General features: G+C 38.0%; 1 protein-coding gene across 2 annotated transcripts in view; it reads right to left on the bottom strand.

The window, feature by feature from the left end:
* Positions 1-1,448: 1,448 nt before the first annotated feature.
* The window catches only part of DCTD (dCMP deaminase), a 31,492-nt gene continuing 19,502 nt past the window's right edge, over positions 1,449-13,438 (bottom strand). For both annotated transcript variants that reach the window (XM_072037260.1, XM_038177945.2), the window contains exons 4-6: positions 6,747-6,863; positions 5,136-5,232; positions 1,449-2,799 (exon numbers count right to left, since the gene is read on the bottom strand). In XM_072037260.1, the coding sequence (XP_071893361.1) occupies positions 2,721-2,799; positions 5,136-5,232; positions 6,747-6,863 (293 nt within the window). In that variant the 3' untranslated portion in view covers positions 1,449-2,720. The remainder of the gene's footprint in view (positions 2,800-5,135; positions 5,233-6,746; positions 6,864-13,438) is intronic.

Genomic DNA, 13,438 nt, shown 5'->3' with positions numbered 1-13,438 from the left:
AAAAGGTTAAAGATGAGGGGAACCCAGCTGCTAACTTGAGATGCCTAATAAGCAGTAACAAAGATGACAGCCAGATTTATTTTTTTTTCAGACACCTACAGGGAACAGATGAGAGGCAATAGACATAAACTGCAGCAGTGGAAATTCTGACTGAAGTAAAACGAAACCTAGTGAAGGTGGAGCAAGCAAGTACTGGAATGGCTGACCAGAAGGGCTGCAGAATCTCCATTCTTGGAGATTTGCAAAACTCAACTGCACAAGGCCTGAACAACTGGATCTAACTTCCCAGCCAACCATGATTTCAACAGTAGGACTAAATGACCTCTAGATGTCTTGCCAGCCTGAATGGTTCTATGCATCCTCAACCTGAGCTTCAGAAGCTGACACACAGTTTATTATGTTTAACAATTTTCATTGTTTTCTCTGGTAATTGACATAATTATTCTTTATTTGGAAGGCAAAGCACTATCTCCTAAACGATTAAAAAATTATAATAAAAGCCAGAAACATAGATTTCTAGGCATGCGCAAAAACAGTAAGGGTCAAAGCATCTTCAAGATTTTTCTAAGACATTAAGCTCAGGCTAAGCATATATAATCTCAAGAGTGTATGTGCTTTTTTTCCATTTCTATCAAGTTGCTCTGGAAATCAGAGTACCTACTTGCTAGCCTGTATCAACAGAAAATTATTCTGAAAGGTTATAAACATGGCTTTTAATAGATCAAAAACAACGATTGAAAGAAATCTATAATCCTATCATACTCTCCAGTGCTGCTGTTTTGTTACACAAACAGAGGGGGTTATAAAAATTAGCGCATTGCATTCCTAAAAAACACTTGAACTTTGGTTCAAAAACCTTTTGATTTATGTACACTATACATTCCTGTTATACAAGGCCTTACAGAAAAAAAAAAAAAAAAGCTTAAATTAACCTGAATTACAATGCATACATCTAATAAGTATAAAAGATTAGCAATTACCTATGAGGAAAACAGCAGTTTTGCTGCCAAAAACAAAATTTTGCTTCTTTTCTCCCCTCTGTCCCATTGTCAGAACACTGCAACTTAAAATGCTTCTACTTATTAATTTAGGCCAAAGAAAAAGATGTGCATAAGCTGTTTTAGTGACATTTTATTAAAGTAATTTTTCAGGTTTCACCCTCCCCCTCCACATATGTGCAAATTTCTTCTTCTGGCAGTAAGCCACAGACCAATTCTGAGGTGGAAAACAGTTGTAAGAAAAAAAAAAGTCAGAAATTACTTTATAAACGGACACATTTTATAATACATTACAGTGCTCCCTTTAGTAGCCAAATGGTTCGTGAACATTACCCTTTATGTAATATCACAAATGCACAAAATATGCTTTGCATATGATTGCAAAACCAGCAGCACTCTGGAGCCAAGCACATGGTTTAATATTATAATAATGAGTCTACTTCAACGTAGTGGATTTTAATAAGACTTTAATAATACTGGTATGAAGCCAAATTACATAATGTCCCAAAATATGAAACAAAGCTTTTACCGAGAAAATAAAAGCTCACTGAAGTATAACCACATTTAAAAAAAAATAAAAAAAAAGCAAAACAAAAAAACAACCCACCAACAACAATGTTATCTAAACAAAGCCATTAGGCATATTTAATTTAAAAAAAATCAAATTAGAGAAAAGGAACTCAAATCTATTCCCAGATCTCAAGATAAAATTAAAAAGGACATTATTTTAGGCAACATTTATGAAAATGAAGGTACTACGCCAGCACTGGGAAACAAGCTAACACCATAATTACCTCTTTTGGCACAGATGTGGATACGGGTTGAATATCTCCAATTTCTCTCAAAGGAAAAAAAATGATTCAGTTACCTTACAGGTTAATTTTAAGATTGAACTATGCTGGATTGTCTAGAAACAACTTAGACCAATAAACTAATTTCCTTCTATACATGAAAACCAACTCCAAATAAGAGTCCCAAAGGTAAGAGACAAATGATTTACTCCCTCTAACCCTCTCAGTTCTAGAGTCTTGGGAAAAGTAAGGGAATTGAAAGGGTTCTGAAGCTTGCTCCAGCATGGACCACTCTCAGAACAACTTCCTCTCTCAGCTCTCCTCAAATATAACATTGTTAGATAGCAATTAAAAGAAAAATCAATATTCCAATTGTTGGATAATGCATGTAGAAGATCACACATTCTTTAATCTGTATAGCCTTTTAAAATACTAGTGTTATGCTAGTTGGAAGATTAGTATTTGCATTTTATATTATAACAACATTTTTTGTTATCTATTAGAATCAACTATTTAGACCCACATACCCAATAGAGAGATCAACATATATTAGCATATTCTGATATACCTCTAGTTACAGTAAGAACTACTGTTAAACTGAGTCTAAATGAATGCTGACAGCCTATCAGAGCATGTGGTGATGGATACAGCAAGAATCAGAACAGTTTTCTTTACATACATTATATTGTCTCAACTACACGTCTCTAGACTTTTAAAGCAGATTTGATAAAGGCATTACATTTTTTTAAGTAGATTTAGATTCCACGTGACAAGATGAAGTGAGGGGAACATTTTATGCCTTACATTTCTTAGAAGTCTACTTTAGCTATAGAAACCATTAAAAAGTTGCAAGGAACTTCAAGATGAAAGGCATTAGCAGCTTTTTAGAAAAGGATAATCACAGTCTTCTAGAGATTTAATGAGACTTAATTCACAGAAGCTTTTGACTTGGTCTGCTGTTAATTGAATCAAAGTCGATGATGATCTTGTTACATTTTGGCTTGAATTCCCTAAAATAAAGAAAAATACAGATATTAGTTAGTGAGTAGTTAAAACATTTTGCTTGCTTTAGCTCCAGCTAAATTTTTGAAAGAAAAAATCCTCCTTGGATTCACATAGTTTTCATCTCTGTGGGAGCCAATTACAGTGCAACAGACTGCAAGAAACCTGGACAAGAAAGACTAAGACAAAGACACATGGAGTGGGTTAGCCTGTACATTCTTCAGCTATTGGAGTTCATAAATTACCCAGGAGTCAAAGGACTTCTAACAACTTAGCTGCAGGTGGTGGCATCATGTTACCAGGGCTGGGATTTTTGTTCATATATATTTATATTTCAAATACTTCACACAGAAAGATGTATAGGTAAATGTGTATGTAAATATTTCCATACACTGTGCACGTTTATATATATATATACACACACACACGCATGTGTGTATAAAATATTTGAAATATATTTTGGTAAATATTTTGATCATTTTTTTTCCCCTCACCAAGTTTTCAAAGAACTTTGATATTTTGCCTCAGTGTATTTTAATATTTTTTTGTGCTAGGGGAATAGTTCATGTTACATATTGTACAGGGGTAAAAACAAACTAGTTAAGAGGAAATCATTTTAAAAATGTAACTTTAGAACTATAAAATTAATACAGACACAAAATGTTTCCTTTTATTATCATTAGAGCATCTGCTACAGCAATTAGTAAGTAAGGTATTTGGGGACTGAGCATATATTTTACAGTCTACCAGTAAACAAAGGATTATGCAAATAGTGTGGATTTAGTGCCTAATTAAGCTCTGCAATTCAGTTCAAGAGATTCATTAAGTACCACCTACATCCTTAATAATCAATACAAGAATGAAGAACAATCAACATAGAAAAGCTCATGCTGCTGACCATAAAATCTCTGAAGGACTGCAACACACTTTGTCCAGAATAGCAGTCCGAAATACAAGAAACACTTCTCACCCTGTAGAAGTTACAAGATTTGACTTGCAAGAGAATGATTTATGCTTCTTAGTCAAACAGTCTTAGTAGACACAAAATACACTGAAGGCCTAAAACTGAATTTCAAGTACTGCTATATTTTTTCATGGATGTTTCTTAGCCCAGTAGGTACCTTTCATCCTAAAATTTTATCTGTCAGAATTGTTATGTTTGCAAATTTTTCAAAGCCTTTGTATTAATATTGTAAAAACTTTTTAGAGCTGCAAAGCCTCCCTGACTGCATAATTACCCTCACCCACAGCATGCTATTGCTATCAAACTGGTTGTTGAACAGATCATAGAATGGTTTAGGTTGGAAAGGACCTTAAAGCCCATCCAGTCCTAACCCCCTGCCATGGGCAGGGACACCTCCCACCAGAACAGGTTGCCCAAAGCCCCATCCAGCCTGGCCTTGAGCACCTCCAGGGTCAACTTCATCCGGCAGTTCCCTCAGGGACATCTCATAAGCTCCCACGGACTTGTGCACCTTCAGGTTCTTTAGGTGGTCTTGAACCTGATCTTCTCCTGCAGCAGGCTGTTCATTATCCCAGTCCCTGCCTTTGCCTTCTGTGACTTGGGTGGTGTGGCTAGAGCTCTTGCCAGTGAAGACTAAGGCAAAATAGCTTTGTTGTCCTTCCAACAAGGTATCAGGGCAGCTGAAGTCTCCCATGAGGACCAGAGCTTGTGAACACAAGGCTGCTCCTGTCTACAGAAGGCCTCCTCCACTTGGTCTTCCTGGTCTGGTGGCCTGTAGCAGACCCCCACTATAATGTCACCTATCCCTGCCCTCCCTTTAATCCTGACCCTGATTGTCTTTAGGTATCTCTGCCAGCATCTTTAAAAATCCTAGTCGTCAAACATTTTTCAAATTCTCTTTAAGGCAAATATTCCATGCTTTACACTCTTATCACAAGAAAAGCTGACCAAAGAAGACTGGACAGCTATAGGCACCAATAATTATATACATTTGGCTGGTTTGATACCTGCCTAAATTGACTGCAATGTGAAGATACTAAACTTTCAATAAATATCAGGTAATCCATAGAAAATAAATTGGTCATTTCAGTCCGATTCATAGGATAATTCATGTTGTAAGGGAATTGAGGAGGTCATCTTACCAAACCTCCTGTTCAAAGCAGGGTCAGTGATGACTCTGAGCACAATGTAACAAATGAACCATCACATCCACAATTTCACTGGCAGTCTCTAAAGAAAAGTCCAGGAATGGTCCAAGTGGACCATTTTCTCATACAAACAAATGCAAAGAAAAAAACAATTGCCCTAAAGTTGGTCTCTGTCACACATCATTTTCTTCCTTTCCAAAATAAAAATAAAGTTAATTGAAAGCTCTCTTGCCTGTATACAATACCAGCTAAATCAAACATCCGCCGTGCTGCTGTCATTTCAGTAGTGTCATGGTACTTGTCAGACATAAAAATAATTTCCTTTATGCCTAGAAAGGTCATACAGAAAAAAATGTTAGGATTATATTAAAAGGAAAAAAAAAAAAGTAATGACATTAGAACTGGTGCACAAAATCAGAAAAGACAGCACTCATCCACATACTTTAGAACTCTCTGCTTCCCCAAATATTACAGGTTGCACTTGAATAGAGGGATGTGTAAGGAAAACAGTTCTCTTAAAAACGTTAGAGAGTATTTTCTCCACTTTCACCTAAGTTTACCACAGAAAAAAACTTGCCAGCAAACCCATAAGATAAATGGACTAGGAAATAAGTACTTTCGCAAAAAGTTATTGAAAACTTGCCTTTTTACTTCTCTAATGTGGATGAAATTCCTCACAAAGAACTTAACCCCAAATGTCATTCTCCTTCCAAATGCATAGTTTTTTCTTTTTCTTTTGTTTTCTGTTTTATAAATAACTTTAAATCCCAGGTTTAAATCCTTATAAACACACATTCTCTCAAATGGTTGAATGATCTATGCCTAAATTAACGATTTGTGCTGTACTTAAAGGAGAAGCGTAAAGGCTGACCCAAGAGAAGTTACAAATGTTTCAGAGCCTATCAATATCTTACTGTATTAGCGGATACCATAAATATCAATACACTGCTATTTTTCTGCTGACCTAGCTGCATAAGGAAAAGGATGAGTGAGTGACTACACTGAGAACAAGCAGCAAATCTACTTTGAAAACCATTTGATTTTTATTATGTAAATAAGAGAATTAAGCATACAGAATATGATTGTCTTCCACCTTCATTCCTCTTCACTTCAAGCCTTACTGACCAAAATAAAGAAGTATTCTTTTTGCTGCTTTCTTTCTTCCTAGATTCCAATGGCCGTTAGTGGCAAGAGGAAATCCCCAGAATGGCAATCCATGCTAAGGCTGCAAAATATATGCTGCCTTAAGCAGAGATTTTTATGGAACTGAAGCCTATTGCAGATATGCCTAATCTGGAAAAGGCGACACATTTAGGCCAGCACACTTGCTGCTGTGGCACAGATTTATAACAATTGTAATGAAAGACATAATTAAATAGGATCATAGAAGTCTTATGACATTTATGCACAAAGATATTTTAAAATCTTCAAATATCTACTATGCATCACATTCAAATTAAAATTTCATGTATATACTCCCAACAGACCTTTTGTCATGCAGAAGTTTATTTCTTTCTGCCCTACTCTATTCAATGTGTCAGAGCACAGTAAAATTGACAGTAATTATATGCAAAGCCTGTGTTGTTCTTTGGCAGCTCCTGGTCTAAGAAGTTACAAACCTAAATTAGAAGCACGCTTAGAATCACAGAAGATGCAATTAGCACTGGAAAAATTTGGCACCATTCAGATGCAAAAAAACCCCACAAGTAGCATCTTATGAAGTTGACAGTGCAATTAATTTAGATCTAACAGCAGCAATTTAACATCAAATACATCCGTGATAAGATACCAACGAGACGGCAGCTCTGCAACCCTGACAAATCAAGTTGGCACTACTCCTTACCTGCCTGGATGATGAGCTTTGCACATTCATTACATGGAAATAAGGCAACATACATGCTGCAGCCTTTCACGTCAGCTGAGTTTTTGTTCATGATGGCGTTCAATTCAGCATGGCATACTGATTAAAAAAAAAAAAACACACCACAATTCATAATACTGTTCATTAAAATAAATCAGTCAAACTAAAATTAAAGTGTTACAATATAACTGCTTACATCCTTTCAAAGGCAAATAGCTTGCACAGCTTGTCATAAAGGGCAAAGGAAGAAATAAAAGCAGAAATACCAAGATCAATGAAGGTCAATTGTTCTGACCAGGCTGCCGATTAGTAATGATATCATTAAGCACATTAGCATTGCCATTTGCTAACACCTATAGCAGGCAACAAAGCCTTAGGCTGTGGGCCAAGTAGTTGCAACCACCCTAAGTGAAGCAATATCTCACAGCTTCACAACTCTCTAGAGTATCTAATTGCCAGTATAAAACAGCTCATTTATGTGTTTACATGCACAGATAGGAACATTCTTATGGTTATAAGAGCGCACTGTGTGCTCTTAAAGGCAGGAGGATCATGAAGTAAAACTGAGCAGCTCTGTCCTCTGGGTCCCAGAACTGCTCAGCGCTGCTGCATGATTCTCTCACCCCAAGAATACACAAGACACACTCAACCATAAAAACGTCCCGGCTTTAATATTAAAGCGAGTTTACTGCTCATTAAAAGGTGTCAGACTTCCCAAGCAAGAAAACAAAGTCCTCTATTTCTCCATGGATTTCAGATAGCCCAGGTAGCAACAGACAACCCTGCCTTATTCCACCGTAACACAATAGCTCTTTCTGGACAGGTGGCAACTTAGGGTTCCAGTTTTTATGCTGTACACATCAGTACATTACCTAACGTGCCTCAAACAAAGGTGAAAAAAGCTCAGTTTATGTCATCCACCGTGAACCTCTGAAAAAAACATTAGGAAAGAGGATCTCTGCTAGAACCTCCTGTTTACACCTAGGAATGACAGCGAGTTGCATAATTCATACACCTATCTACTCAGAAACTGTCTGGTACCCTGACTTACTTCGTAAACAGGTGCTGAAGTGAAGCGTGGGTTTGAGCTCATCTAGAGACCTCCATGTGTAGACAACATTACGCGTTTTTTAATTCATTCTTCAAAATTAGCAGGGGAAGAAAAAGTCTTCTTCTCCCTTGCATATATGGGAAAATTAAAATGGGCAAAGTTAAGAGCCCAAGTTCACAGTAGAGTTGCTACTAAGCACTGCCCTCACGTGTGAATGATCTCACTGCACAGAGTAACTGAGTGTTGCACTTTCAACATGCAAGAACTGAATGGAAATGTTTTCCGTATGTGCTAAAGGTCTACATGGAATTTTCTATGTAGCAGCTAATGCACTAGAAATTTACAGCCTAACTTACAGCACACAAACTTTTCCATGTTGGCAAGTCACAAAGGACCAAACACTTGCTAAAGAAAGCAGAGCATCAACTTCCACAAGCAGTCCCCAGAACTGCCATGATTATGCTGCCCTGTACATACCTTCTCATAAACAGTAAAGCCAGAAACTAACATAAAAAATAGGAAATTAACAACGAAAAAGAGGTTTCTATTACTATTATTTCTATTACTACTGTAATCAAATCACACAATTTTAAACATGTTCCATTAAGTATATAAGATATACCATTTTACAAACTTGGAAGACTCAGAAAATAATTTTAACTCCAAACATATTGCTGAGTTGCAGTAGTCTTACCTTCACATGAAACAGCCACAGAATTATTTATCTGGGGCTACAGAAGATTGAGGGAAAAACAAAGCATCATAATTTCAGCAGCTGGAATCAGGTTGTGTTGACAGGTCAGAACCATCACTTTTAAGTTTCTTTGAACAACATACTTACGTCCCAGGCACCAGTCTCGAAGGCCTCCAGAAAGAAGGATGAGGGAATGTTTTCAAAGGCTCACAGAAGTCAAAAAAAAGAAACCAACCCCAATTCCTTCAGTAAATATTTTTCTTTCACTAAAACTCAGAAATCTTCAGCCATAAAACCAGACACATTTCGTTATTAGTACTACAACAAGCTTCCTTCCTGCGCTGATGAGAAAGAGCCTTTAAGAAACTGTGGGATTCTGCAAATTTTCAACAACAAATCTCCCAAACAAAAACAATTTCAGGCCAAAAATAACTTGTAAAAGATAATCAGCTGGAGTAAGGGAAGGAAAATATTCGCCTCCTGATCATGCTAATACAATCTGAAGTCAAGAACAAGGACAACTCTCTAGAGTGGTGGGACAAGGACAGACCAATGATAACAAGCGAGAAGTAGAAACTAATCATTCCAAGACAAGAAGTAGCAGGGTCTCTAACAAAACTGGCAGAATTTAATTTCAAAAACAAAAGGAGGTGGGCTTTGCATGCACACTTGCTCAACTAAATACCCCTTGCTGCACAAAGGAGTGGGGAACTAAAGACATTGATTCAAAAAGTCATCTTTTTTTCTCCAGTATTTTTTTCCAGTTTACTAGGCTATTAAATACAAAACGATCCTGTCTCAGTAGTTGGAACTTGGAAGATTATTATTCTGGGGTACTGCCATTTTATGTGTCTTTGTTGCGTACGTTTCCCTAGACATCTGCTACTGGCCCCTGTACGAGGTGTTACGTTAGATGGTCCATAAGAAGGTACAGGCATCAGACAAATATTTTCAGGTTTTCTGCCATCGCTCTTGATCCCCTCTTCCTCGTTTTCCCTCTCTCTGGCAGACAGGCATTGACTATTGACCCATTTATAGATAAGAAATTTCGATGGGTAACAGATTATCTCATAGACCTGCCAAACTTTGTATAGAGCATTACTGAAAGAAACAGAAATCAAATCCAGGAGTCCAAAATCTCTAGGTATAATAAGTACCACATTTAGAGTATTACAAAGTTTTCTAGCCTGTTAAGAGCTCCAACTAGGATTAGTAACATATTGTTCTCTCAGACAGTAAGAGGCTAACTTACAGTAACCTTTCACAGGTGCACAGCATTCAGAACCCTGAAAGCTGTTTATTTAAACAGACTGGTAGAACTAAGAGTTTTTACAATACCTGTGGGGGCCCCCAGTGTCAGTAGTGGTTTGGGCTATTTTTTCTTTTTTCCTTTTTTTAAATATTATTCACATATAGTTAATATTATAGTAGGTCTGCAACATTGGTTTCTATGTTGGAAAAGTGACTTGAAAAGTATTCTCTAAAGACTTCATTAGCCGAAGAAATAACCATGCAACGAGAAGTTAGTGTGTCCTGTGACATTCCCACCACCTGCTACAGTGTTTGCAAGAGGAAGAAAAAAAAAAGCAGAGGAATGACTGCTTCGTTACTGCTAGTATTAATTAATACTGTGTTTCTATGTTTTCTAATTGCGTATTGCTTCGTGTTGTATATGTAAGATAGCACTCATCCTTAAGCCTACCTGTAAAAAGGTGATCCCTAATAACCCTACTAATGGTCATTTTTCAGTAATTAAACGCTTACCATGAACACGTTCTTGCAGTGTCAGAACTATTCTTCCCACCTTCTAAAAGTGTTCTGATAAATGATTTTATAGGAACCATATGATTATTCAAAATGCTTATTAATTATGTTAAAAGACTCATATGCCTGATGAAGACCTGAAGGGACCACCATAACATGTCACCTTTTAAAAAGAAATCAAAAGGAAGGCCTCCAGGGAGTGACCTGATGTGATTAATTACTAACAGAAACAGACTAGGAATTTAGAGAAATTGTGTACTAAATATGGTGTTATGCTTAAAGGGAATACAATGAAATGAATACAGACTGTTGTGCAACAAGTTTTGACCTACTTATTAACATAAGATTTTATACTGCCACGTTAACTAACTTGACAAATACTACAGGTTCTTGATTCAGATACATGGTCCTAGCAAGGTGTTCTGAAACATAAAGCTGACACAGAAATAAATACAGGGAGTTCTGTAATTTGGCCCACTTGTTCTCAGTCCTTTGGTAAAATTTGCACCTTTTCATGTTCTTGCCCCTCATCCATTCAGTGTTTGTCCAAGCTCCACCTCTACTGTTACCCTCTACTCGCTGGACCTGATACAGCAAGGATCACAGAAGGCACTGAGGTGTTACTGAAACGCACGGGGTCTGGAGTGCCATCCCTTGGGGACAGTGGTCAATGGATCTGGAATTTGTAGAATTATGCCGATTTTTTTTTTTTTAACCCTTTGTGAAAGCGTGGGGACGGGTGCAGGCGACTACATTAGCAGAAGGCAGGACACTGATGTAGGGCTGATGCTGCCCTCAGCCCTTCTTCCTCCGTGTGTTGGAGGAAGGGCTGTTGCTGTGCTCAGGGTAGGAAGGCAAGGATAACATGACCAGATTTCATTGGAGTCAGCCTCTTCAGACTGCAGTCAGGAAAAGGGAATGGCCCCACCTCACTAATTTGTACTCAGCCCATCTACGAGCACGACATAAAATCTGCCAGGACAGGCTGGGGAAGCCCCTCTCAGAACCTCAGAAGCACTAAGCCAATGCAACCCATTTTCCAGTTCCTCCCATACTGCTCCAAGTCTATTCAAATCTCAGCAAGAACACAGGCCTGTTTCTTAAGGGACAATTAGAACAAGAGAAATTACTTTCAGTGTTTCCAAATCTCCAAGCTTTCTAGAGATTTGGTGTGTGACACTGAAGTTGGAAAGAAATCCATGCAGGACAAGTGAGTGAGTGGCTGTAGGTAGGGACTGTCTCCTATAGATCCTCCTTCCAGTTGAAGCCTCAGCTTTGCACTGCCAGTTGGAGAGAGAGCATCACACTTCTTCATAGTGCCTTATCAAGTTTTGTGCTGTCAAAATAACAGCTTCTACAGAAGTAACATTTGCCTGAATATCTTCAAGTGTTCATCTCTTTAAAAAGATGACGAAAAGCTCATAATCCTAACACGACAAAATGTTGCTAACAGTTTGTTTCATTTTACACAGCAGGTACTCTTCAATTAGAGTATACTTTTTGCCACAGCACATATTTTATCATATCTGAACCTGTATAAATATTTGTAAGCATATTTACTGAATATTTTCTCTATTGCTTAGGAGGTTTCTATATTTGCCAGTCATTTTAATTTAAAACTCTCTTAATTAGAGACTGGTTGTCAAATAGATGTTCTTAGATTACAGTGGAGACAGAGGGCATAACAGGAGCGCAGCAACTAGCATTAGTGGGAAGACTTACGATAATAGGAGAAAAACATAGTACTTTAAATGATCAGTGAGAGGAAACTGTGCATCATCAAATCCTTGCATTCATCTAACAGTAATAGAGGGCACTTACTTTGACACTGAAAGCCAGAATTTCATCTAATTATTAAGAAGGTTCTACACACTGTATTGAACACAAAGCTTTAGGAAGAGCTTTTAATAACATCTTAGTGAAGTAGGTATCCAAAACTAGCCTTCAGTTTCTCTCGTGTGCACAGAAACATCCCCGTTCCTGTCACTGACTGGCAGCCTGGAAAGAACCAGTTCCCACAAAGCAACAAAAGCCTGATTTTGTGCTGTGAAAGATGGCACTCTGCAAAACACTAACTACTTTCTGACATAACAAGGCCATACTACTTAACTGTTCAAATATATTCTGCAGCTGGAAAGAAAAGTTGTAATCAGTTTCAAAACTCTCACAAGGAATGTGCAGTACCGGTACAGGTGATCCACATTAGGATTCCAGGATTGTACAAATGCAAACATCTACACTCTCTAAGGTAAAGTGAGCACTACCTCCCACATTTTCATGCTTTCTTTCAGTAGCAGCTCAGATTACACTTAGGTATGCGTAAATTCCTTTTTATTTTTTTTTTTCTTAAATCAAGCACGGCCTGTTTCTTAACACTGAACTGAACAGAAGCCATACTTCAGGGTGCAGGTTAGACGTGTACAACGTACCATATATTGCAGCAGACACAGATAACCGAGACACTAGGGAATTTCAAGCCAACAGGTTTCAAGATGCAGTAAAATTTAAGAGTGATGGGACTTGTTCAGCCTTAAAAAAAAATAAAAGTTCAAAAGATTACTGTTATCACTAAGTGCACAGGGAGAGGGAGAAAGGAAGAAGAAACATTGATGGCACGGAGTAAGGAAAGCTAAAAGAACAACGCTGGCATACACAATAATGTATAAACTAACAATAAATAAATCTAGCATGGAAACAGGAAGTTTTCTAGCCATGAAACAATGAAAATGATCAGAGCTGTGGGGTCAATGTACCCATCTGTTCTGCTGGAGCTCAATAAATTTATTATAGGATCATCTAACAGACTTCTGCACAGATAGCCTCTGGGCCCAATCCCCTGCTATGCCTGTGCTACTAAACACAGACAGGGCCAGGGACTGACCCCTGGCCCCGAGGCCAACTGGCACAGACTGGCTCCTGCTCCTCTTTCTCAGGGCTCCAGCAGCACTACACAGCACTTGGCCCCGGGTTTCCTTGCGGCTCCACATCTCCAGAGTCCCATGGCAACACACACATATTTTGTATGTTCAAAGTGCATAAAGAAATGAGATGGCTTTCTTGCAGCCCACCAGTGGTATTTTCACAGCATGAAACAGAGTATGCCTTGCATATCCCCCAGTACGGCCTGAGGGAGGGAGGAAGGTTAAGCATACCATCTCAGCAGGC

The sequence above is a fragment of the Anas platyrhynchos genome, chromosome 4 (genome assembly GCF_047663525.1).
Source record: "Anas platyrhynchos isolate ZD024472 breed Pekin duck chromosome 4, IASCAAS_PekinDuck_T2T, whole genome shotgun sequence".
Taxonomy (NCBI): Eukaryota; Metazoa; Chordata; class Aves; order Anseriformes; family Anatidae; genus Anas; species Anas platyrhynchos.
The sequence above is the reverse complement of the archived record's forward strand: the minus strand, read 5'-3'. Positions and strand labels throughout refer to the sequence as shown.